General features: G+C 40.6%; 1 protein-coding gene across 1 annotated transcript; it reads left to right on the top strand.

The window, feature by feature from the left end:
* The first annotated feature begins 4130 nt into the window (after positions 1–4130).
* Positions 4131–13684, top strand: LOC119719226 (A disintegrin and metalloproteinase with thrombospondin motifs 4-like). The gene is made up of 11 exons (XM_038188598.1): positions 4131–4190; positions 5041–5113; positions 5552–5841; positions 6064–6217; positions 6529–6701; positions 7768–7854; positions 8383–8504; positions 9001–9141; positions 11984–12136; positions 12749–12802; positions 13170–13684. Exons 1-10 carry the CDS (start codon positions 4131–4133, stop codon positions 12774–12776), a joined length of 1281 nt encoding a protein of 426 aa, XP_038044526.1. The 3' UTR covers positions 12777–12802; positions 13170–13684.
* The last annotated feature ends 6468 nt before the right edge of the window (positions 13685–20152 follow it).

Here is a 20152-nt window from a genome sequence, read left to right as displayed (position 1 = left end):
AGACATCAGGCTGCATACCAGTAGGTTGTTTGTTGAGTGACTGAGGGGCAAAAATACCGGCTGAGGATCATACCGGCCTCAAAGGGCCGGTACAGGGCAGCGCAGTGGAAGAGGTCAGATCATAGAGGTAGAATTAGATGTACCCATCCAGGAAATGCTACCTCCTAGAGAGCACAATATTTGGCTAATATATGACGTTTTTCTATTTTTTTTTACCAATGAGGCGGCCGGCCATATGGGCCGCCATATTGGCACTTTTGACAAGGAGTACCTTGTGTGACAAAAGCAAAATAGCGCCCTCTTACATGTGTTGATGAAAGGATTTACTAATAATTGAAAAGCTACCACTCTCTTGTCACTTCCAATGAAAACAAGTATTTAGATCTTGAATGTATTGTTGCAGCACATAGTAATGAACATGAAAACAAGATGAGCTGAATTTCCACTGCACGTTTCCTTTAATGATGTAATTCAGTGGGTTGTGATGGCAATGTGTGGTGTGTATATCGACTTGAGTCCAACTGGAGTCAAGTCTAAGCTGAATTAGGAGCGTCCCGCAATGCTCAAAGTATGATGTGACCATTAAGCATTGCAAGATGTTGAAAGATGCCTTCGCGATGAGACTTTGTTCCAGCGGGTCTCTGCAGTTACTAACATTGCAAATTGTCAGTTCTAAAAATATTAAACATGCGCTGGGCATTTTGGCATGTTTGTATTTTGATCAAAAACCGGTTTGAGCCAATTATCCTGTGCACTTGTCTCAGGCATCAATGTCGCCAAAGCAAAGTCACGTGATTCTACTGTTCCTCTAGGACTACCAGCCTAAAGTTTTAACCAATAAACTAATGCGAATCGGGATATAACATGTTCGGGAAACCTTAAAATTCAATTTACTTTCTAATCCTTGAGTTTAATGAATTGATGAAAAAACAGCACTTCAAAATGCTGTTCAAAAATGAACTCATTCAGCAAATGAAACTTCACAATGCAAACGTTGGGGGGGGGGGGGGAGGTTGAAGGATGGTGTGTTTGGTTTTTGTCACTTCGTTGATCAGGAACTCTCTGAGAAGCACGCGTCTCATATAAATGTATAAAATGAATGATCCATTCCACACTCAGGTCGCAACGGGACACCGTTTCTTTTTAAACACCATGCTATGTTTGGGAATCTGGTTGCCTTACCGTTCAGGGTAACTCACAATGAAATAAAGAAATAAATAATAAAGTATTTATAAAGCGCTGTTACAAGATAGATCAAAGCGCTGTACAAGAGAGGACTATGATGTTATGAAAAAGAAACTTTTCAGACGTTTCTTGAAAATGGTGAGAGATAAGGCGTCCCTGATGTTGATGGGAATAGTGTTCCCGAGATAATTTGGGGCCTGCTATTGAAAAAGATTTGTCCCCCAATTTTGAACCTGTATGAATAGAGAGAAGTCTATCGTCGGAAGATCTTAATCCCGGTCTGCCTGGTTGATACAAAGTGAGTAAGTCACACAAGCAAGGAGGAGCAATACCATGTAGGCACTTGTAAACCATCAAAAGAACTTTGAATGATATACGCTGCTGGATGGGTAACCAATGAAGATTGGTGATAAGAGAAGTAGCCTGTACAGTGCATTTGACAGAGAAGATGAGCCGAGCAGCACGGTTTTGGATTTTTTGTAGTCTATGTTTTTCACCTTGAGTTATACCAAATAGGAGAGAATTGCAGTAATCAAGCCGGGATGTTATAAATGTACGAACATCATGGTGACATGGCGAATGCGCCAGGGGTTACGTAGTGAAAATTAACTGACCTACAGATGGAAGAGACATGGTTGGACACAGAAAATGGACAATAATACCGTGTCTATTTAAAGCTGAATGTACATTATCACTCTTGGATTTCAGCATTTGCCTACCTAAAGAAGATGTAATTAAGTGACATCCACAATTCAAGATCATTAACAGTTCAAGTGTCTTTTTTAAATAGTTGTAGGCCAGTTTCCTTATTTCAATTAAAATAGTTATTTGTTTTACGGTTAAGTTGCATCGAGGCGTTAAATTAACTCATAATGCTTAGGCACTCTCAAATAATTGGACTACCAGCCTAAAAGTTTCAACCAATTTACTAAAGCGGCTCGGGATATAACATGTTCGGGAAACCTTGAAATTCAATTTACTTTCTAACCCTCAAGTTTAATGAATTGATGAAAAAAAAAATCCTCAAAATGCTCTTCAAATAATGAACTCCTACAGCAAATGAAACTTCAAAATGCAAACTTTTATTATTATGTCAGGGCGGTGAAAATCAATATAAATTGCAATTCGCTGAGGATACTCCGACCGAGTAAAGTTTCCAACCAACCAACCAACAACCAACCAACCAACCAACCAACCAACCAACCAACCAACCAACCAACCAACCGACCAACCAACCAACCAACCAACCAACCAACCAACCAACCAACCTAATATCCCTTTTCTAAAACTCTTCCATTTGCGACAAATCAACCCACCTTGGAAATTCCTAGTTTTTGAGTAAAATCCATATATCTATTTCGTGAAAAAACTTGTGGGGTACCAAAACGGTACCCCGCAAGTCGGTTGGCATTCCTTGTGGAGTACCTCCCATTGTTCCGGTACCCCACAAGGCAGTGTTTGTACACGCACACACACACACACACACACATATATATATATATATATACTTGTTTCACATGACTAGTGTGGACTTTCCATTGCTTTCGTGTAGTTAAGAAAAACCAGTGAAAAAACTCATTTTTCTCAAACTGTGAAAACTCTTTCAACCCAATTTTTTTTCTATGATTCCCTTTAGTGTTTCTCTTCATTCTGCTACGGATAAACCTAACCCAAAAATGCCTCTAAACCTGTTTTCCAGAAATGGGGAAACACTGTGTGGACGTGGGGTAAGTCCACACAACGTCGGTGCTACCTACATTATGTGGACGTCTTTTGTTCGGAAGTCCACACTGCGTATGTAAGACAAACTCACCCCTACACAGGCATAGAAATGGGGTACTTCATTTTGTTCTCGTGTAATAACATTTTGCAACGTCGCATACTAACGTCAAAATGCTTTTATTTTAACCAGAATTAATTTTCTGGGCTGAAATTCGGACTAAATATCCCTGTTCTAAAACTCTTCCATTTGCGACGGATCAACCCACCTTGGAAATTCCTAGTTTTTGAGCAAAATCCAAAGTCGGTGGGCATTCCTTGTGGGGTACATCCCATTGTTCCGGTACCCCCATAAGGTAGTGGTTGTACAAACCCATGTTTGTTTTACATACCTAGTGTGGACATTCCTTTGTTTTCGTGTAGTTCAGAAAAACCAGTGAAAACAACTCATTTTACTCAAACCGGAAAACTCTTTCAACCCATTTTTTTTTGTCTATGATCCCCTTTAGTGTTTCTCTTTATTTTGCCACAGATAAAGCTAACCCCAATATGCCTCTAAACCTGTTTTCCAGAGGGGGAAACCTTGTGTGGACGTGGGCAAGTCCACAAAATGTCGTTGCTACCTGATTTATGTGGACATCTTTTGTTCGGAAGTCCACTCAAGTGAATGTATTGCTTGTACACCCACACACACACACATCCACCAGCCAACATAAGCGGCTCGAGCCCCGGCATGTTTCACACCGCCGTGGGAAAAAGGTGTAGCCCTATTCTTTTATCAAATGAATAGTAATCTATTGTACTTATTGTAGCTACCATGGTGTTCTAAAAGGGACATGCAAACGTCGAGTGCGTGAGTTTCACACGACGTTTGAAACTCAAGCTTACGACGTTTACCTGTCCCTTTTAGAACACCATAATAAAGTTGTACGGTCAAATTGCCCTCAGACTCAATTAACACAAGTATAGTTTAAAATATTTCAATTTATTGTGAAACACCAGCACGTTCTTAAGTGTTGATTGATGCTGGTGTGGAAACTATAGGACGTTTGAATTGGGCGCCAAGAAGCGCGTGCTGGGGCTACATGAGACGGTGAGAGGTCTTCTGTTTGTCTCCCTTTGTTAAAAAACGGGGGTTTGGGCGCGTGGACAAGCCCAAACGTAGCCTATAAAAAGTCCACAAAATGACTCAAATTCGTCATTCCGACAGACTCAACAGCTGCAGAATGATGCTGAAGATGGTCGTGCTTGCCGTGCTGGCCTACACGGCTTACTCCAAGCCAGGGGTACGTAGACTCTTCATTCAGTGCATCTTTGCAAGATAATGTTTCGAACATTGACGATTATTTTGTCGATATTGACGATTTTTTTTTATCCATGGTACTTTATAATCGTACCTCGTTTATTGTGTCTATTTTTTGTTTTGATGCATGCAGCGTTTTGAACATTTTTAATACAGATGAATAGTATCCTCATTGTCAGACAAATGGTTTTCAAAAACCTGTACCAACCTGAATAATGTTAAGACTGCTCTCCCTCACTCCCTGTACATCCAAATAGACCAATCAGCAGCTTAGTCCACATTTCTGATCGAAATAACGTCACGCAATTGGCTGGCGCGCGGGGTCGCACAAACGTTACATGATGGGATATATCAGGCGTTCGACCGTGGCTCTTGCACACGTGAATATCTGATCCTCAGACTACCCAAATACTAGTTTTCAAATTACGAATTGTTTGCGGCCCGGAAATACTCCAGTCGTTTTTTCTTTTGTGTGTGCTGTATTGGGCACGAAAAGAACCCAAAATAAAAGCGTCTTGAAGTTCTCGAAAGGGGTAACAACGTCAAAAGTAGAGAGAAAAAAGTAGTTTTTGTCCTTCATGATAAATCAGCATGAATATTGAACATTCGCCAGGGGAAATAGTCGACTACGCGGGTTAAGCAAGTTTAACTGCAATAGAAATTTTGTGGAAACTCATATCCATCCTCTATCTTATATAACATTTTACAAAAGGTGTAAAAGACACCACCCAATTATAAATGATTTATTTTCCAAGAAGTACAAAAGGGTGTGGTTTGGGTGTATTGAATACACCTGAAAACACTCGTATTCCTTATTTTTTTCCGCTGCGTAGGTTCGTACCAAAGATCTTGAATTTACAACACAGGAGCTCTCTCGCTACTTCGGTGTTAAAAGCCACGAAAAAGGTATTTGCAATTGATGTGGGCATCCGCGCTAAAACATCGTTTTATTTTAGTGACGTCTTTCCACACGGAATATGACAAAATTATGAACGTCTCTCGATTCATAAGAAATACGAACATTGCCGCATAAATATTTTGTTTATACGAAGTATAATTTATGTATCGGGTTTATTTGCAAACTACTGCGTTTATTCGCAAAGCTGATGCGTTTTATTTGCAAAACTATTTCGGTTCAGTATCACTTACAAAACCTGACACTATACTGCACATCAGTACGATGCTAGCTATTAAACTCAATATTCCAAAATGCATTGCCACAACGCATTCCTTTGTGCACGCTCATTACAAGGTGCAATAGTTTTTAAAAAAGTAGTGTTGAGAGAAGTCACCAAAAGTTCATTGCATTGAAGACCATAACATTTTTCTCTCTGTCCTGTGTAGCCCCGGAATATGAGATCGTGTACCCACTCGTAGTCGAAGCTGAAGGCAAGAGGAGTGTTGGCAAGGGAGCCACTGCCGCCTCATTCTTAGAACTGGAAGTCGAAGCCTTTGGAGAGACGCTTAACCTCATCGTAGACCACGACGACAGTAATTATGCCCCTGGACTCAAGGTTGAGATCTACACAGATGAAGGCATCCAGAAAGTGCCGCTTCGGACTGACTGCGTCTACACAGGGAAGGTAGCCGGTGAAAAGGACTCTCTTGCATCCGTAACCGTTTGTGACGGCTTGGTAAGTCATCGGCCTAGTGCTACGGTGAATCCCATAGCTGCCACCAAAATGTTTGATGAAGGGTTTATAGTATCATTGATTGGAATAAGTTTTGACATTTCCCAAGTAAATAATGAAAGGAATTATTTCAAAAGTAATCCTTGTCTGGAGCCGACACCAAAGGTCTGTTTGCATGCCTTTTATTCGGTTGTTTTATTTTCTGAATGGTGTCTTTTTTGCAAGATGGCGGTCATATTTCGCAACTATGGCCGTGGTGAGCTTTACATCGAGCCACTAGATGACGAACATGCCGTCAAGCGAGATGTTGGTCGGGGTCACCCGCACGTTGCCTATAGGAACAGACCAGTGGAAAGAGGGGCATTCTGCGAGACAGAACGTAATATAATGTATTTGCTTTTGTTTTTATTGATCACACTTTTAAAACAAATTCCGCAAGTAAGTCAAAACAATAAAGAACTCACATTTCTGACGCAGATCATTCATTCTGAAGCTGAAATCTGGAATGCTGAACTAAAGTTAAAAGGCTCAACTATTTCTTCGCCTTTATATAAACCTGCTCACAATAATTTCAACATTGATCTACCTTTTGTTGGTAATTTTTGACAATGAGTCGTCAGTTTCTTATGACAGCTTGTCAAACTCCAAGCTTGATGCCCGACTGGTTTGTTTTTTAATTGTTCTCCTAAGCGCCACCAACTTTGCCGTTAACATTTGCTGACGAGCCGCCAGAAACCTTGCTGATTGACACGAAGGCAACGAAATATCTGGAGCTGGCATTCATTTCCGATCCAATGTACACTATTATTAAAGGGGGCAGCACCAGCACAGCCACCACGTGCATTAACACCCTCTTCAACGCGGTGAGTTTTCGGATGAAATCCGATAATTTGCAATTATGCGATACCGGTTATATAATGACAGAAACCTTGCTCAAAGTGAAGGTTAGACTGTTTGTTACAACTGATAATATAGCAACCAACGGATAGCGTATCACCAACCTATAATTTCACACACAAATTGACCGGAGCTGTAGCACTATAACCGATCATTGACCAATAGTTGTAGTAAATGTTGCCACACCGTGGGTCAACTGTTGTTACATTATCGGTTAGGATCGAACAATCAGTCAAAAAGAAGAAGCTATTGCTTTAAACGAAAAAGCGAAAGCAGTTGACCTTATAAGTGCCTCTAATTTTCCATTTATCAATGTATACCTAGTGTGTCACTAAAGCATCAAATAATGTTGAAAAGCGGGAACTGTTGTAAAGAAAAAAGGTAAGCCTATAAAGTAAAAAAAAAAAAAAAAAAAAAAGAGTCCATTGGAAGAAAGGGAAAATTGGCCTACATGTGCTCGAGCTTATGCCAGTTTTTCATACCACGTTGCGATACAGATGCCTTTGTTGAGTTATTTTCCTGCGCCCATTGGCGGCGTTGGTGTCATTAGCAAATCCGAATGAATTTGAAGGCCAGATGCAGGCAGTTGACCAAATAGGTGTTGCTCGACCACGCCCCCATTATCATTTTGCCGGTATTATTTTGTCGTCACCATTGTTACCTTATTTTTGATACTTTTGAGAAGGCTTCTGCTTCTGCTCTTATACTGGCTGGACTCTATGACGAGTATAATAGCCAGGCTTGTGCGAGGGTGTGTGGGGATTTATTGGAGTTGCTGCTAAAAACTGATCAGTGACGTTGCATTGACTAATGAATCGTCCAGGGCATTCCACTCTACCACAGTTCGTGGGAAAAATTAGAACTTGTGGATGTCCAGGCGTGCACTTCGGGTGATGTAACCTTTGGTGTTGGTATAGCGGGAGCGGTTCTTCACATTGTGCGCCTACCATTGTTGGTGATGAAAGACGCATATTTACAAGTATTCTTCAGCGATTTTTCCTCTTTGCTTTCTCATTCTTATATATAATTAAGGTGAAAAATGTTTTGCAATTGGTTTCTCTGAGAGGAACTGCGCTGGTTCCCAAGCTGACGTATGTCAAGGTCTTTGGATCAATGGAGGTAGGTTTATGGTGAAACAGCATATGGAAGAGAGTCATGGAACAAAAGTTGAAGTTCAAATTAAAGCAGTCTATCTCTAATGAAGACTGGATTCGCTGAAGCCCATATGAAGTTTTTTTTTTTTTAATATTGCATCAAGTCTAACGTGTCCAGGCTACATCTATCCTTTGACTGAAACTGTCTTTCTTTGTATTGATATATTTTTTAACTTAACGAAAACAATAACGGAAGTTTTGCAAGGTACAGAATAGTGTCTGCAACAATTTGATTATTTGGACTGTGGCTCACGTTTTAAACATATTCCCTTCTTGCCAAAAATTTAAATATGCCCTAAAGAAAATGATAAAGACACATGAAAGAAAATGTCAGTTTCCAATGCATTGTTACCCTATTAAAATACGTGTAGGCGTTTTAATCGTTCTTCACAGTATTACCTTAACAATAGCTATACAGTTTAGCAAGGTTGAACTGTTCGACGAAGACCATTTGCTTGCCATCATCACATAGTTTTTGTCTGGGTTTATTTAGCCTGGATTGGTAATGCATGTTGATGCTGACGACTACCTTGAAGGCGCTGCGCAATGGCAACATAATAATAGGAAATCGTCCTCAAGCATTGAGCATTGGGACAACGCTGCATTCTTGACAGGGTGAGTATTCGTGCGCAACATTGGCGTAAATCTGTGTCTGCGAGTGGGGCGGATTATTGTCGGGCCGCAAATAATTCGAAATCGATTTCTAGAGCAAAATTGGAATATCACAACTATTTTTTTGTCGATATCGTATTTAGAAGTGGAAACAATGTCTTGCTAGAAATAGCAATTAAAAAACAGATTTACTCTCGTGGTTGAATCTCGAAGAGCAGGACGGAGAAAACAACTAAAAAAGAGTAAAAATTCTAAATACTCAAAGTAAGAAAAGAACTAAAAACGAAACTTGACATGTGTAATACGTGGGGTGGAGAGCGTGAAACTCGACGGATTTTGAGCCTTGTTTTGAAAAATAAACAAACAAACAATGCAGGTTCCATAATTTTGATCAGATGTTTCAATAATAGACTTTAGTTTTGGACTCCAAATACCTACATGAAATGATAAAACTACTCCACACCCTTTGCGCTTTGTGTTTTCCTTTCGTCCCAAACAGAGTAGACATTTCAAGTTCAACGGCTGGTGACGGTTTACTGGGCATAGCCTACGTTGGGCAGTGTGGCCAGTGGGGTGCATCACTCAGTGAATTCCGTGGATTGGATGCCACTGGCACTACCGCACACGAGATCGGACACAAGTGAGTTTAGTAGCTATTATGGCAAACATAATTATAATCTTTTTGCTATGTTCACCAAAAATGGCCGCCACACACAAGGAGCCTATAATATTGATCCTGTAGGGATGACAATTTTCGTTTTCTACATTCCCGTGTAAGCTACTTCCCAGTGGCGGATCTAGAGGAGGGTTGCAACCCCCTAAACACCCTTTCAGCCGCTGATTAATGTTCTGGTCCTCGTAAATTGGGGAAAAATTAATAAATGGAATGCTTAAGTTCCTAGATGTATTCTCAAACTGCATTAGAATGCAGGAGAATGTTTTGTACAATTCAACATTTTAGGGGGGGGGGGCATGCCCTTGGCAGGGCGTGCCTTAGGCACGCCTTCCCTCAAGCCCCACATTTCCTGAAAGCTACATCCGCCCGTGCTTCCATTCGCATATAATTTTTCGAGGACTTTCAAAGCTACGTGCTATCACAATGGTGATATCGTTAATTTGGCATGCTGGTTTGGCGCCTTCGCAGGACCCATAGCTATTAAAAACGCCCGCAAACGGGGCCGTATCATAAGTCCGACGCCTCATAAGTCCGACATTTCCGGAATTATGAGGCGTCCGATTTATGAGACATCGAACTTATGGATTCGGCCACATTGCTCTGACACCTCATAAGTCCGACACCTCATAATTCCGACAATCGACAAACGATGTTTCGGACTTGAGGCGTCGGACTTATGAGGCGTCGGACCTATGGGCGTCGGACCTATGAGGCGTCGGACTTATGGGTCTTTATTTGGTTGGGAGATGAGATTTTGTCAGACTTGTGAAGCGTCGGACCTACGAGGCGTCCGACTTATGCGCGGACCACCCCCCCCCCCCGAAAACACCTTTGCGTGATTTAAAAAAAAAATTCGGATTTTTTTATTTATTCAATTTTCAAAATGTTCATGTCTACAAACGTGTCTAAATCTCCCCTTGCACCCTTATACCCATCACGTAAATCACTTTATTTCATCTGCATTGGTTCAATACATGTAGTCTACCTCATTGGTCCAATGGTACATTATTAAAACTGAAGACACTTTATGGCTTGATGGGTACAGCTCAGATACATTGTGTGCAGATATGAATGAAAAACGTGATTTATGTTATGTGTAATGGTATGTACACAAAACGAGTACAGTCATCCATGGGAATGTTTATTTCATAAAACTTTCAAAATGACAGCACTGATCCTTGTAAACTTATAGTTATTATAATGTGAATGTATATTGTGAACTTAAAATATTAAAATATAGTGTTTGATGATGGTCCTTCATACGAGGTGAAGAATAGAAATCAGGCCTTGCACCTCTAAAAGGCATTCCATTAATCTCAATCTACATTTTTTTATGGTGAAACAGGAATAAGACTATCAATTGGGACTTTAATACACCTTTAGATGATTCAGGTAAGCCTACACCAGCACAGCTGATTCACAATATTACTAAACAGATCAATGAATGATTAAAGCAAAAGTGAGTGTGTTGTCATTAAAATTCAAATTCAAAGAAAAACTTTTAAACTCAGATCTTGACTTTAATCAATGATTCAGGTAATTATGCAAAACCTACATGTAAGTTGATTCGATGCTGATGAAGTCCACGTAGGGGTGTTTGAGAGTGTAAAGAACATCTTACACTTTGTAACTAGGTGGAATCAGTTGATTTAAATGATTAAAATGACCCGCAATCAATTTATTTCGCTAAAAATAAGATTTCTACAAAGAAGTGATTTTAAATCATTGATATTAAAAAAAGATCATTCGATTTAAATCGCAATTTATATCAGTGATTTCAATCAACGTGATTTAAATCAACCAAACCTGTTAGAACGCATCCCTGGTCAGTTTATTCCCATGAGCTTAGTCAATTTCAAGATGCCTATGACTTATTCTAATGATACACTTGGCGTAATGATCTGACTTCCATTCGATTAATAATTGTTTGTACTGCCCGTTCACTAATGTCAGGATTATTTATTTTGTGATGGTTAGATCCTTTTATTCTCTCTGAAAAAAATTGAAAAGTTTACCCGATGTGTTTTTATCCAAACGTTAAGAGGAATTAAAATATGTAAACGCTTTTGTATTATTTTAGACGTTTTAAGGTTGTACCAAAATACTTTTCAACCTTCGGGTTGCAAGCAAGTATAAATAAACCAATAATAATAATACTTAAGAGAAATAGTGATGCGGAATGAATATACGAGAAAGGGGTTAATGACCAACCTCGTCCCCAGAGCTTTCTTTATTTCCAACCTCATTTCCAATAGTAAGCCCTGAAATGGGAACTTGCTTCCTGTATCCTGCAATTAGCAGGTAATGGATTTATATCGTGTACTTGGTGTACTTGGTGTTGTTATTTTCAACGTGTATTACGTTTTTTTCACGTTTATTCTGTTATTCTTTCGTCCACAACTTCTGAAAAATAACCCTTTCCTTTCCAACATTAATATGCAGTGTGATACTGCATATTGGCTGGATAAGATTGTATTAACATTTTATCTTGAAACAAATCGTGTTTTCGTAACTCACGCTGCGACGAATTGATTCTGTTTTTATCCCAGACACCACATACAAAAACAAACACTGGTGTAAAACACAGGACAGCACCAGAATATTCTCATTTGCATATATACGTATCCAAACAAAATTGGATATGCAAATGATCTAATACCAGGGTGAGGGAGAAGGTATATAGTGGTGGGAGCGTATTGCTCGACACCCTGGGAACCAGGTTGGTTAATGGCGTATCTGTGGTAAGATGTTATTGAAACCTTCAACGCCATCTTGATTTTTAAATTTTTTTTTGCAACGATTACAGCTTGGGCATGTGGCATGATGCTTCAGGTCCATCGGGTGGTCCTAGAAACGGCTGCTCGTCAAAGGGTTACTTGATGGCTCAATACAAAGCGAATCCTCGCTTAGATCTCGGCTGGTCGTCATGTAGCCGGAGCTACTACGATACCCGTATCACGTGAGTTGCCCCCCCCCAAAAAAAAAGGGTACAAAACTAGACTTTAAATCAAACATATCAAGCTTGCTACCAAAATTGGACGGAGCACTCTGATTTGCTAAGAATCAAGAATCAGGAGGATATGAATATTTATATGATTTACCCATCTCACTCGGTGCAGGCGCCGGTCCCGGCCCACGGGTGTTATTACACTGACGCGCGTGGTGAATGCTTCCAGTGAGTGCTTCTAGTTCACCGTGCAACATAACCTGGATCACATCGATCAAAGAAACAAACAGCCCAACAAACAAAGAAACAAACAGCCCAACAAACAAACAAACAAACACCCCAACAACCCCCCCCAACAAACAAACAAACAAACACCCCAACACCCCAACAAACAAACAAACAAACAAACAAACACCCCAACACCCCCAACAAACAAACAAACAAACAAACAAACAAACACCTCAGCAAACAAATAAACAAACAAACAAAAACAACTATAAAATTATAATACCCGGATTGAGATCTATTAACAGATGTGATAATTTTCCACTATAATACCTGATTTTTGAAGGGCTAGAACTTTTTTCCTTAAATACCATATTGATCTTGATTCTTCATTAACAGTCAGACGACATGCTACAACGATGCTTGAATTTTTACCAGGATGTGATTCAAATCGTAAGTACATATAATTTGCGTCACGTTCAATTATTAGCAGTAATTTCCCTTTTTTTATTGTTTGCCTCTCTGGACCATCATAGACTGGGTTCAATTTTATCACTTTGATTTTATGGTCCTTAATCAATAAACTGAGGGTCCTTTAAGTGATTTTTTTTTTTGGGGGGGGGGTTGAATTTGAGGGAGTAGATTAACTAAGTTAAGTATATGCAATGCTGTGTTCAAAATGAAACAAAATAAGAAAGACGTCTTGATAGGAACAATATCAGACAAGCAGAGTCTTTGCTTTCAAAAGCCACTTACTTTCTAAACCATGGGATCTTTACCGAAAGATATTTATTTGTATTTTGTTTGTTTGTATTTTCAGGACAAAGCGGGAAAATGATCGACATTGTTTTTCTTCTTTCGATTTAAAGACTTTAAAATGCATTAAAAATAGGTCACTTGAAAGTATTGTTTTCATTCGTGAAGGACTGTTTCCACTGTTCAGCTCTTATACCAATACCGATAACACTCTACACGTATAGAACCCTGTTTTCTTTTCACAAAACGTGCTATTAGGTATTCACATTAATCTCTTTACCCCGGGATAACAATAAGGCGTACGACGAAATTAGTGACTGAAGTTTCAAAATTAACAAAACGCTTAGCTGCAGACCACTGTCAGGCAACATTTTTGGTTTGAAACAGACTGTTAATTTGAAGAGACCACATTTCTGGCGGATTTTAACATTAAAAAGGACTTGATGAAAGCCACCAGATTTCATTGTGAAATTTCCAAAACAGTCTCCCAAATTGAGCCTCTTCACCTGTATTGTTCACCCAGATTATGTTTACACTTATGATCAGTCATTAATTGCAAGTCTTGTACTGTTCCCAAACAATGTTCTATGTAAATATTTGCTGCGGTTGTATAAACATGATACAGTTTTTGTTTTCATTTTGAGGTGAAGGGAATACATTTGAATAAATTTGATTTGAAGCATTGAAGCATCAAAATTGTTCTGTTTCTGTTACTCAAGAAAGTATTGAGAGGATTTTGGATTCGATTTTCAGGGTGGTAATTATATCGTCACCGACACCACGAAGTAACACTCATGTACATACCGGTAAAAATTAGCAATCGGAGAAAACGGCATCTAAAGTTGAACGCCTTCTAGAACAACACTTTGCGTCAAAACTAAACAGAGTATTTTCAGTTGAGTTTCTCGTTGTAGACACTTGACGTATTGATGTTATTAAATTTGCTGTTTTTGACTCGTTTGTTAATTAAAACAACAGAAATAAGAGAAAAAAGATGAGTGCTAGTTCGTGAAACCAAAAAAGCTGCGAAACTGTAAAATTTCGTTTTCACGAAGTAGCACGCTTCAATGTATTACAACACTAGAAGAGTGTTACTTCGTGGAAACGGAGGTCAGCGCGCGTGCATTCAAACAACAAGATTGTTACTTCGTGAAAACGTTTTTGCTCGCATTTGAGCAGAGTGCCCGTCATGCATTGCAATGGTAAATAGAACTTGAATGTTACTTCGTCACTTTTGCGCAATAGTTGCCATGGATACTTAGCGTAATTATTAAAGTAAAGCTCTTGAAGCTTTGAAACTTCGTGCAATGGTAGGCCTTGATGAATAATGTTTAAAAATCCAAAAAAATGGAAATCGAAAAAAATATGGTTAAACACGGTAGAGTGTTAATTCGTGGTGTCGGTGACGATATTTATTGAACAGTGTCAAAAAATCTTTTGGTGCCCACCATCGTAAGATGTATTTTCAGCCGAACGTTCCTGAATTTTGAGAGAAATCTAATAGGCTATATTATTATGACATCATTTATTTACGCTGTGGTGACCACAGGAGGGCGCTTTACCATTTTTGCGGGCTTATTTTTTTGGAAAACATATTTTTGTTTTACAAATCTATTTATCTTCATTCAAACGCCGTCGTATTTGGCGTAGTTAGTCGTTGAATCATATTAGTTTTCAGCGCAAAGGGTCACCGTTAGGGGCGCTTAAACATTTTGGGTATTTTATGGGGGTGTTTCCCACCTTGCTGACATGGTAAAGCGTTTCGTATTATGCATAGGCTTCCCGTTTACATAATACATGATCATCACTGCACTGTGATTTGCACGTCAATTTTCGAACAGCCATGACCGGACTAGGACTCGTTTTCGACCCAACTTGAAATGACTCGAGACTCTGACCCGGACTCGACTAAAGTGACTCGACTGCAATACTGAAAATAGGTATTGTTTTTACGAGTGTATGTAGTGAAACTGTGGTGTCAGGTTCAGGGGTGTAGTTAGTACTGATCGAGTCGTCTTTATTTCATCATCAATATATAAAATTATATATTAAAAAAAACCTATTAATAAAATCAAATCAAAATTAAACGATATAAACATTCGTAAATGCTACATGTACATGTGTCTTCCATTAATCAAAATAAACTTAATAAATTAAACCTGGAAAGTATATCATATACATGTATATGTATGTTGTGTGCTAAAGTAGAACGACCCTTGCATGCACGGGTGACCTTTGACCTTGTCAGCGCCATAAAACTACACAACATTGTCATATACACAACGAAGAAAATAGTGTGAAAATCTTCACCATACAAGCCAGTGCCTTGGGTCCCTGGGTTGCCTCTCCTTCCCTCGTTCGGGTCCCTAACTGCAAACAATATGGCCCTTCTATGGCCATAAAAATGAGTAAAATGTACTTTAACGAGACTCCAGCGAGCTCAGCAACTCGTCATCTGTGAGAATGCCCGCAACTAACCCGTTCACGTAAACTTATGTTTACTATTAATAAGCCGCACACAGTTAAGAATAAAAATCACCAATGGATACTCATAGACTTTCCATTACTTATTGGAAGTTTACCCTCAGTACCACTCGACCTTATAAAAATGGATGGAACCCCTTTTATTTCACTTATATCCTCAAAAGGACCCCTTAATTATGCACGCACTACTTTTTATTCATATAACCCCCAAGCAAATCCACGGAAGGTCGACCCGTAAACTGAAACAGCGCCGTCAATCGGCTGTAAATGAACTTTACAATTCTTATTATAGAAACATTATTTCTAATCACTACACAAGTAAAGTCGTTTATTATAGAGCGCCTGTTGGTTTTGCTGTAAAAGGATTACTGGAAACACGCTTGAAAAAGTATGAAAGCACAAATAACATGAATATATGAAAAAAAAACAGAGTTCACATCAGTTCACTTTGGTACTGGATTTGGTGTTTGGTGAGTCGTGGCTGAAGGGCGCTATCTAGATATAAGCGTACTTTCAGCAAAAAGTTTAGGTATATAGCTAAAAAAGAAGACGAGATAAGAGTTTTGGGTGGAACACAAAATACATCAAATCTTATTTCTCAAGGTAAAGACGATGGCGATAGGCTAGGTCGGATGATAAACATCGAACTGCGAAAGTTGCACGGTATAAGAAGAAACTGATAGAAATCAAAATGACGTAAAAAAAGAAGAAGATAGAAATGCAAGTGGCCGAAAGATTAGAGCACGAAAAAGGCTCCTAACGAAAACTTACGATTTCCACATCTCAGTAACGAAAAAATAAGTTTAATTTGTACGTCAGGCACGACATTTTTACCCTGTCAGCTCTTACGACAATAACTCTACAGCACTAGCCTTAATTTCAAGGCTGTGCTGTATCAGCGGGCGCGTATCACTGCCAGGGCAACAGCTAGCTTACCCAGCTCTGGCCCCCGGCCCTGTACACACACGGAGAAACCCCGATACGTAGTATGAAACCCGCAGTACATGCACATCAGTATGGAGCCCGTTGCTGGCGAGGGCCCCCTGCTGGAAGATTGTGACACCGGTTCTTCTGAGAGACGTTTTGGATGAATCATAGATGGAGAAAGTTGAAGAAACCGAACATTTTATTTTGTCTGGATAGATTTAACGGGAAGGTGCATTGAAAGGACTATAAGGTACACTTCATGGCCGGTCGTGTGGCCAATGTGTGGAACGACGAGCAAGCAAATGTGTTTCTTCCTGTCCCTCCAGGGACCAGCTTTAAGTGTGTTGGGCTGGCAGCCGGAGGGTAGGAAATATTCCTGCAGGGATTTCATCCACTCTTATTGTTAGACCAGAGGTTCGGCCCAGGTCAACAGGCGGAGTACAATTTAATGGAGCTGCGACATCGTCGTCAGGGAGACAAAGAGACATAACTGGAGTCAGGGCAGAGTATCAGGGAACTCTCTGCGTTGGCGTATCCCGAATTCTCAGATGAAGGGAGGGGCGTACCGACTAGCGAGAGGATTTTCATGGATTAAGTTGGAAAAAGGGCGATTAGAGAAGCGATTTTCGGGCCAAACCAACATCCCTGGATGACTCGATTAAGGCATATCTGGCTGCTGAGAGCTACCACAAGGTGGAGGAGCAGAGAGCTGCAGACAAAACAAAGAAGTATGTAAGAATGGTGCAGACAGAACCAATCGTGGAGGTCGAGGCTACGGGAGAGGTTCCGATTAATCAGGAAGTTGTAGATCGAGCTGTCCAGCAGATAATTTCCCGTGTAGGGGAGAACGTGCCAAAGGAGACGATACGAGCTTTCGGACGCTGCAGGAAGGCAAACAATGAAAAAGTGCCACAATATTGAAGGTGCTAAGGACATTTTGCATGAAACTGCAAGAAGCCGAAGGTAACGAGATCAAGGGTGTCTGGAAACGACATGCAGCCGTCTCAGGGACCCGTGGGGTGGCTGGGAGAAGTCAAGGGTCAGGAAAAGTCAAGGAAGCCACCCCAAGGTGGAAGCGGATCAGCAGATCTTGAGGTGAACACCCACCAGTAGCCCGACTGCCTTTGGCCGTACAGTTCTATTGCAAGCTCTGTAGTACGGCCAGACAGCCAATGCTCCCCTAAACGCTAAACTCTGATGTAGCGAATTTGCTATCAATTTTGATCAAGATTATCTTCTCATCCAGGACAGAAATTTCCAAAGTTAAGGTTCCTAGTCGTAGAGGAACTCATACCTTTTCAAAAAAACCCCGTTCTTTTATCTAAAAATGTTCATCCATCTGGCCAAAAGACGACTTCCAGTCACCATCTCCCACGAATATCGTCCCAAAAATTTTCCTCCATGCGATTTCAAAATGGCGGCCGCGTTGTAATGTATGCATTATGCGGGCGCTGTGGTCCAATGGTTACGGTGTTCGACTCGTGTGCCGTGGTGCATGGGTTCGACTCCTGACCGTGGGAACATGGTACTTGTGCTCTTGAGCAAGGCACTTTACCATTATTGCTTCGTCCTTCGGATGGGACGTAAAGCCGTAGGTCCCGTGTGTTGTGTAATGCACGTTAAAGAACCCAGTAACACTTATCGCTAAGAGAAGGGGTTTGCCCCGGTGTTTCTGGCAGTGGCTGCAATATGCGCCGCAGTACCTTGTAAACCATTATAAGGTGCTACATAATGGGTCTCATATTTCTCATAAACTTTATTTACCTTTCTTTAATAATTGACATAATTTCCAGCGCCTTGAGTACCTAATTGTTGGTAGATACGTGCGCTATATAAGGCTCCGTTATTATTATTATTATTATTGAGCAAGATTATGAATATGCATATTGATCAGTTCATGACCTCGTGTTTGTATGGCCAGCCGCCCCGCACGCCTGAAAAAGTCATGAACTAAATGCATATTTATTTATAAAGAGGAGGCTGTGTATGCACTTAACGACAGCAATGAACATTGCGATACCTTCTCAGCACAGGCATCAAACGAGAGTGAAGTGCTGATTGCGACACCCCCGAAGAGTACACCTGAAGTAGTGGATACATTTCCAGCATGTATGTCAAACAACGAAGTTGGAGTCCGACGGAACGAAGGAACCAGTTACAAAGCCAGAGGCTGAGACGACATTGTATCCAAACAAGACACCAGAACCGGACAAGACAATCGATCACGTCAAGACAGCGGATCCAGTCAAGACAGCGGAACCCGACAGGGCGCACAAGAACAGTGAAACAACGGTTCTGGAGCTGGTGCAGCATGGTCAAAAGCAGCGCCTGCTTTAGGTGATACAGCTGCCGAAAGCAGAACTTTTGACATACGATGGAGATCGTATTGGGCATTCATACGATCCATTGAGAAAGTGTGGACAGCTCCAATTTGGAGGACAGTGCTAAGTTGATTCGGTTGTTACAGTACTGTACTGGTAAGGCAAAGAAAGTGATACAGCGTTGTTCTGCAATGCAGCCACATGAAGGGTATAAGAAGGCTAAGGCCTTGCTTAAGGAAAGGTTGGTAACAAGTATACAATTGCTGAAGCTTGGGTGAATAAGGTTACTGAGGGTAGTAGTATTGGCTCACGTGACAAGAAATCACTAAGAGAGTATGCAGATGATCTGAAAACCTGTAGGGAGACCCTTAATGCCATGGGTTACATTCAGGAAGTAAATACTCAGAAAGTGTTGGTTACTATGATTGAAAAAATGCCAAGTTATCTCCGTAACCGATGGATCAAGCAGATTAGGGTAATCAGAAAGAAAAATGACAGGTCACCCCAAATAGGGGATATGGTAGAATTTGTAGAAGACGCAGCTAAAGAAGCTAATGATCCTGTATATGGTGCATTGAGTAAGCCAAAGGACAGACATGTTGTAACAAACAAGAATGTTCCAAAGTCCTCTGTAAGTTGTTATAGCAAAGGTAGTTACACCATGATGACAAATGCCAAACCGTAATATGGTAACATGACAGGTGTACTGTGTTACGGTAGTCACACCTTGTTTGGGTGTTCAGAATTTAAGAGTAAGAAACAAGAAGATAGATTTGAATTTGCTAGGGCAACAAAACTGTGCTATAACTGTTTGAGACCTGGGCATACATTGTATGTCAAATTCATGTACATTAAACCGAGTTTGCTCTGTTGCAGGGTGTGGGAAAAAGCATACTAAGTTCTTGCACCAGATTAAAACCATCCGTCCCCGTAGGTCAGTATACCCCGAGAACTGAGGTCACGACGGCACCAGCAGAAGCAGTGGCATCAGTGCAAAGTCTCTCACAACATTGGCAGGGGCAAACGTGCAAACAGCGACAACTGTCATCAGTCTGATAGTTAGCGGTATCGACTGCGAAACCCCAGTGGAACTTCCGTTGGTGTATACAAGACGTGAGCTCCCTATCCACGATGCTTACTTCGCCAAGCAAGAGGACATTGAAAGATGGCCTCACCTGCAAGGTATCAAGCTGCCACAAGTTGACAAAGGTCGAGTACAGCTATTGATTGGTCAAGATGCACCAGAAGCGTTGATGCCACATGAACGTTGATGTCAAGAAGGGTGAGAAGAACGCCCCATATGCGACAAGAACAC

This window comes from Patiria miniata, unplaced genomic scaffold (genome assembly GCF_015706575.1).
Source record: "Patiria miniata isolate m_02_andy unplaced genomic scaffold, ASM1570657v1 HiC_scaffold_13, whole genome shotgun sequence".
Taxonomy (NCBI): domain Eukaryota; kingdom Metazoa; phylum Echinodermata; class Asteroidea; order Valvatida; family Asterinidae; genus Patiria; species Patiria miniata.
This window is presented reverse-complemented; position numbering and strand designations above follow the sequence as displayed.

What these genes read in the sequence shown, in the direction of transcription:
- LOC119719226 (XM_038188598.1), top strand. Translation starts at nt 4,131, where the DNA reads ATGATGCTGAAGATGGTCGTGCTTGCCGTGCTGGCCTACACGGCTTAC. An exon ending in GGCATTCTGCGAGACAGAAC is followed by an intron (nt 6,218 to 6,528) that starts GTAATATAATGT and finishes TGTTCTCCTAAG; the next exon opens with CGCCACCAACTTTGCCGTTA. An exon ending in TACTACGATACCCGTATCAC is followed by an intron (nt 12,137 to 12,748) that starts GTGAGTTGCCCC and finishes CTTCATTAACAG; the next exon opens with TCAGACGACATGCTACAACG.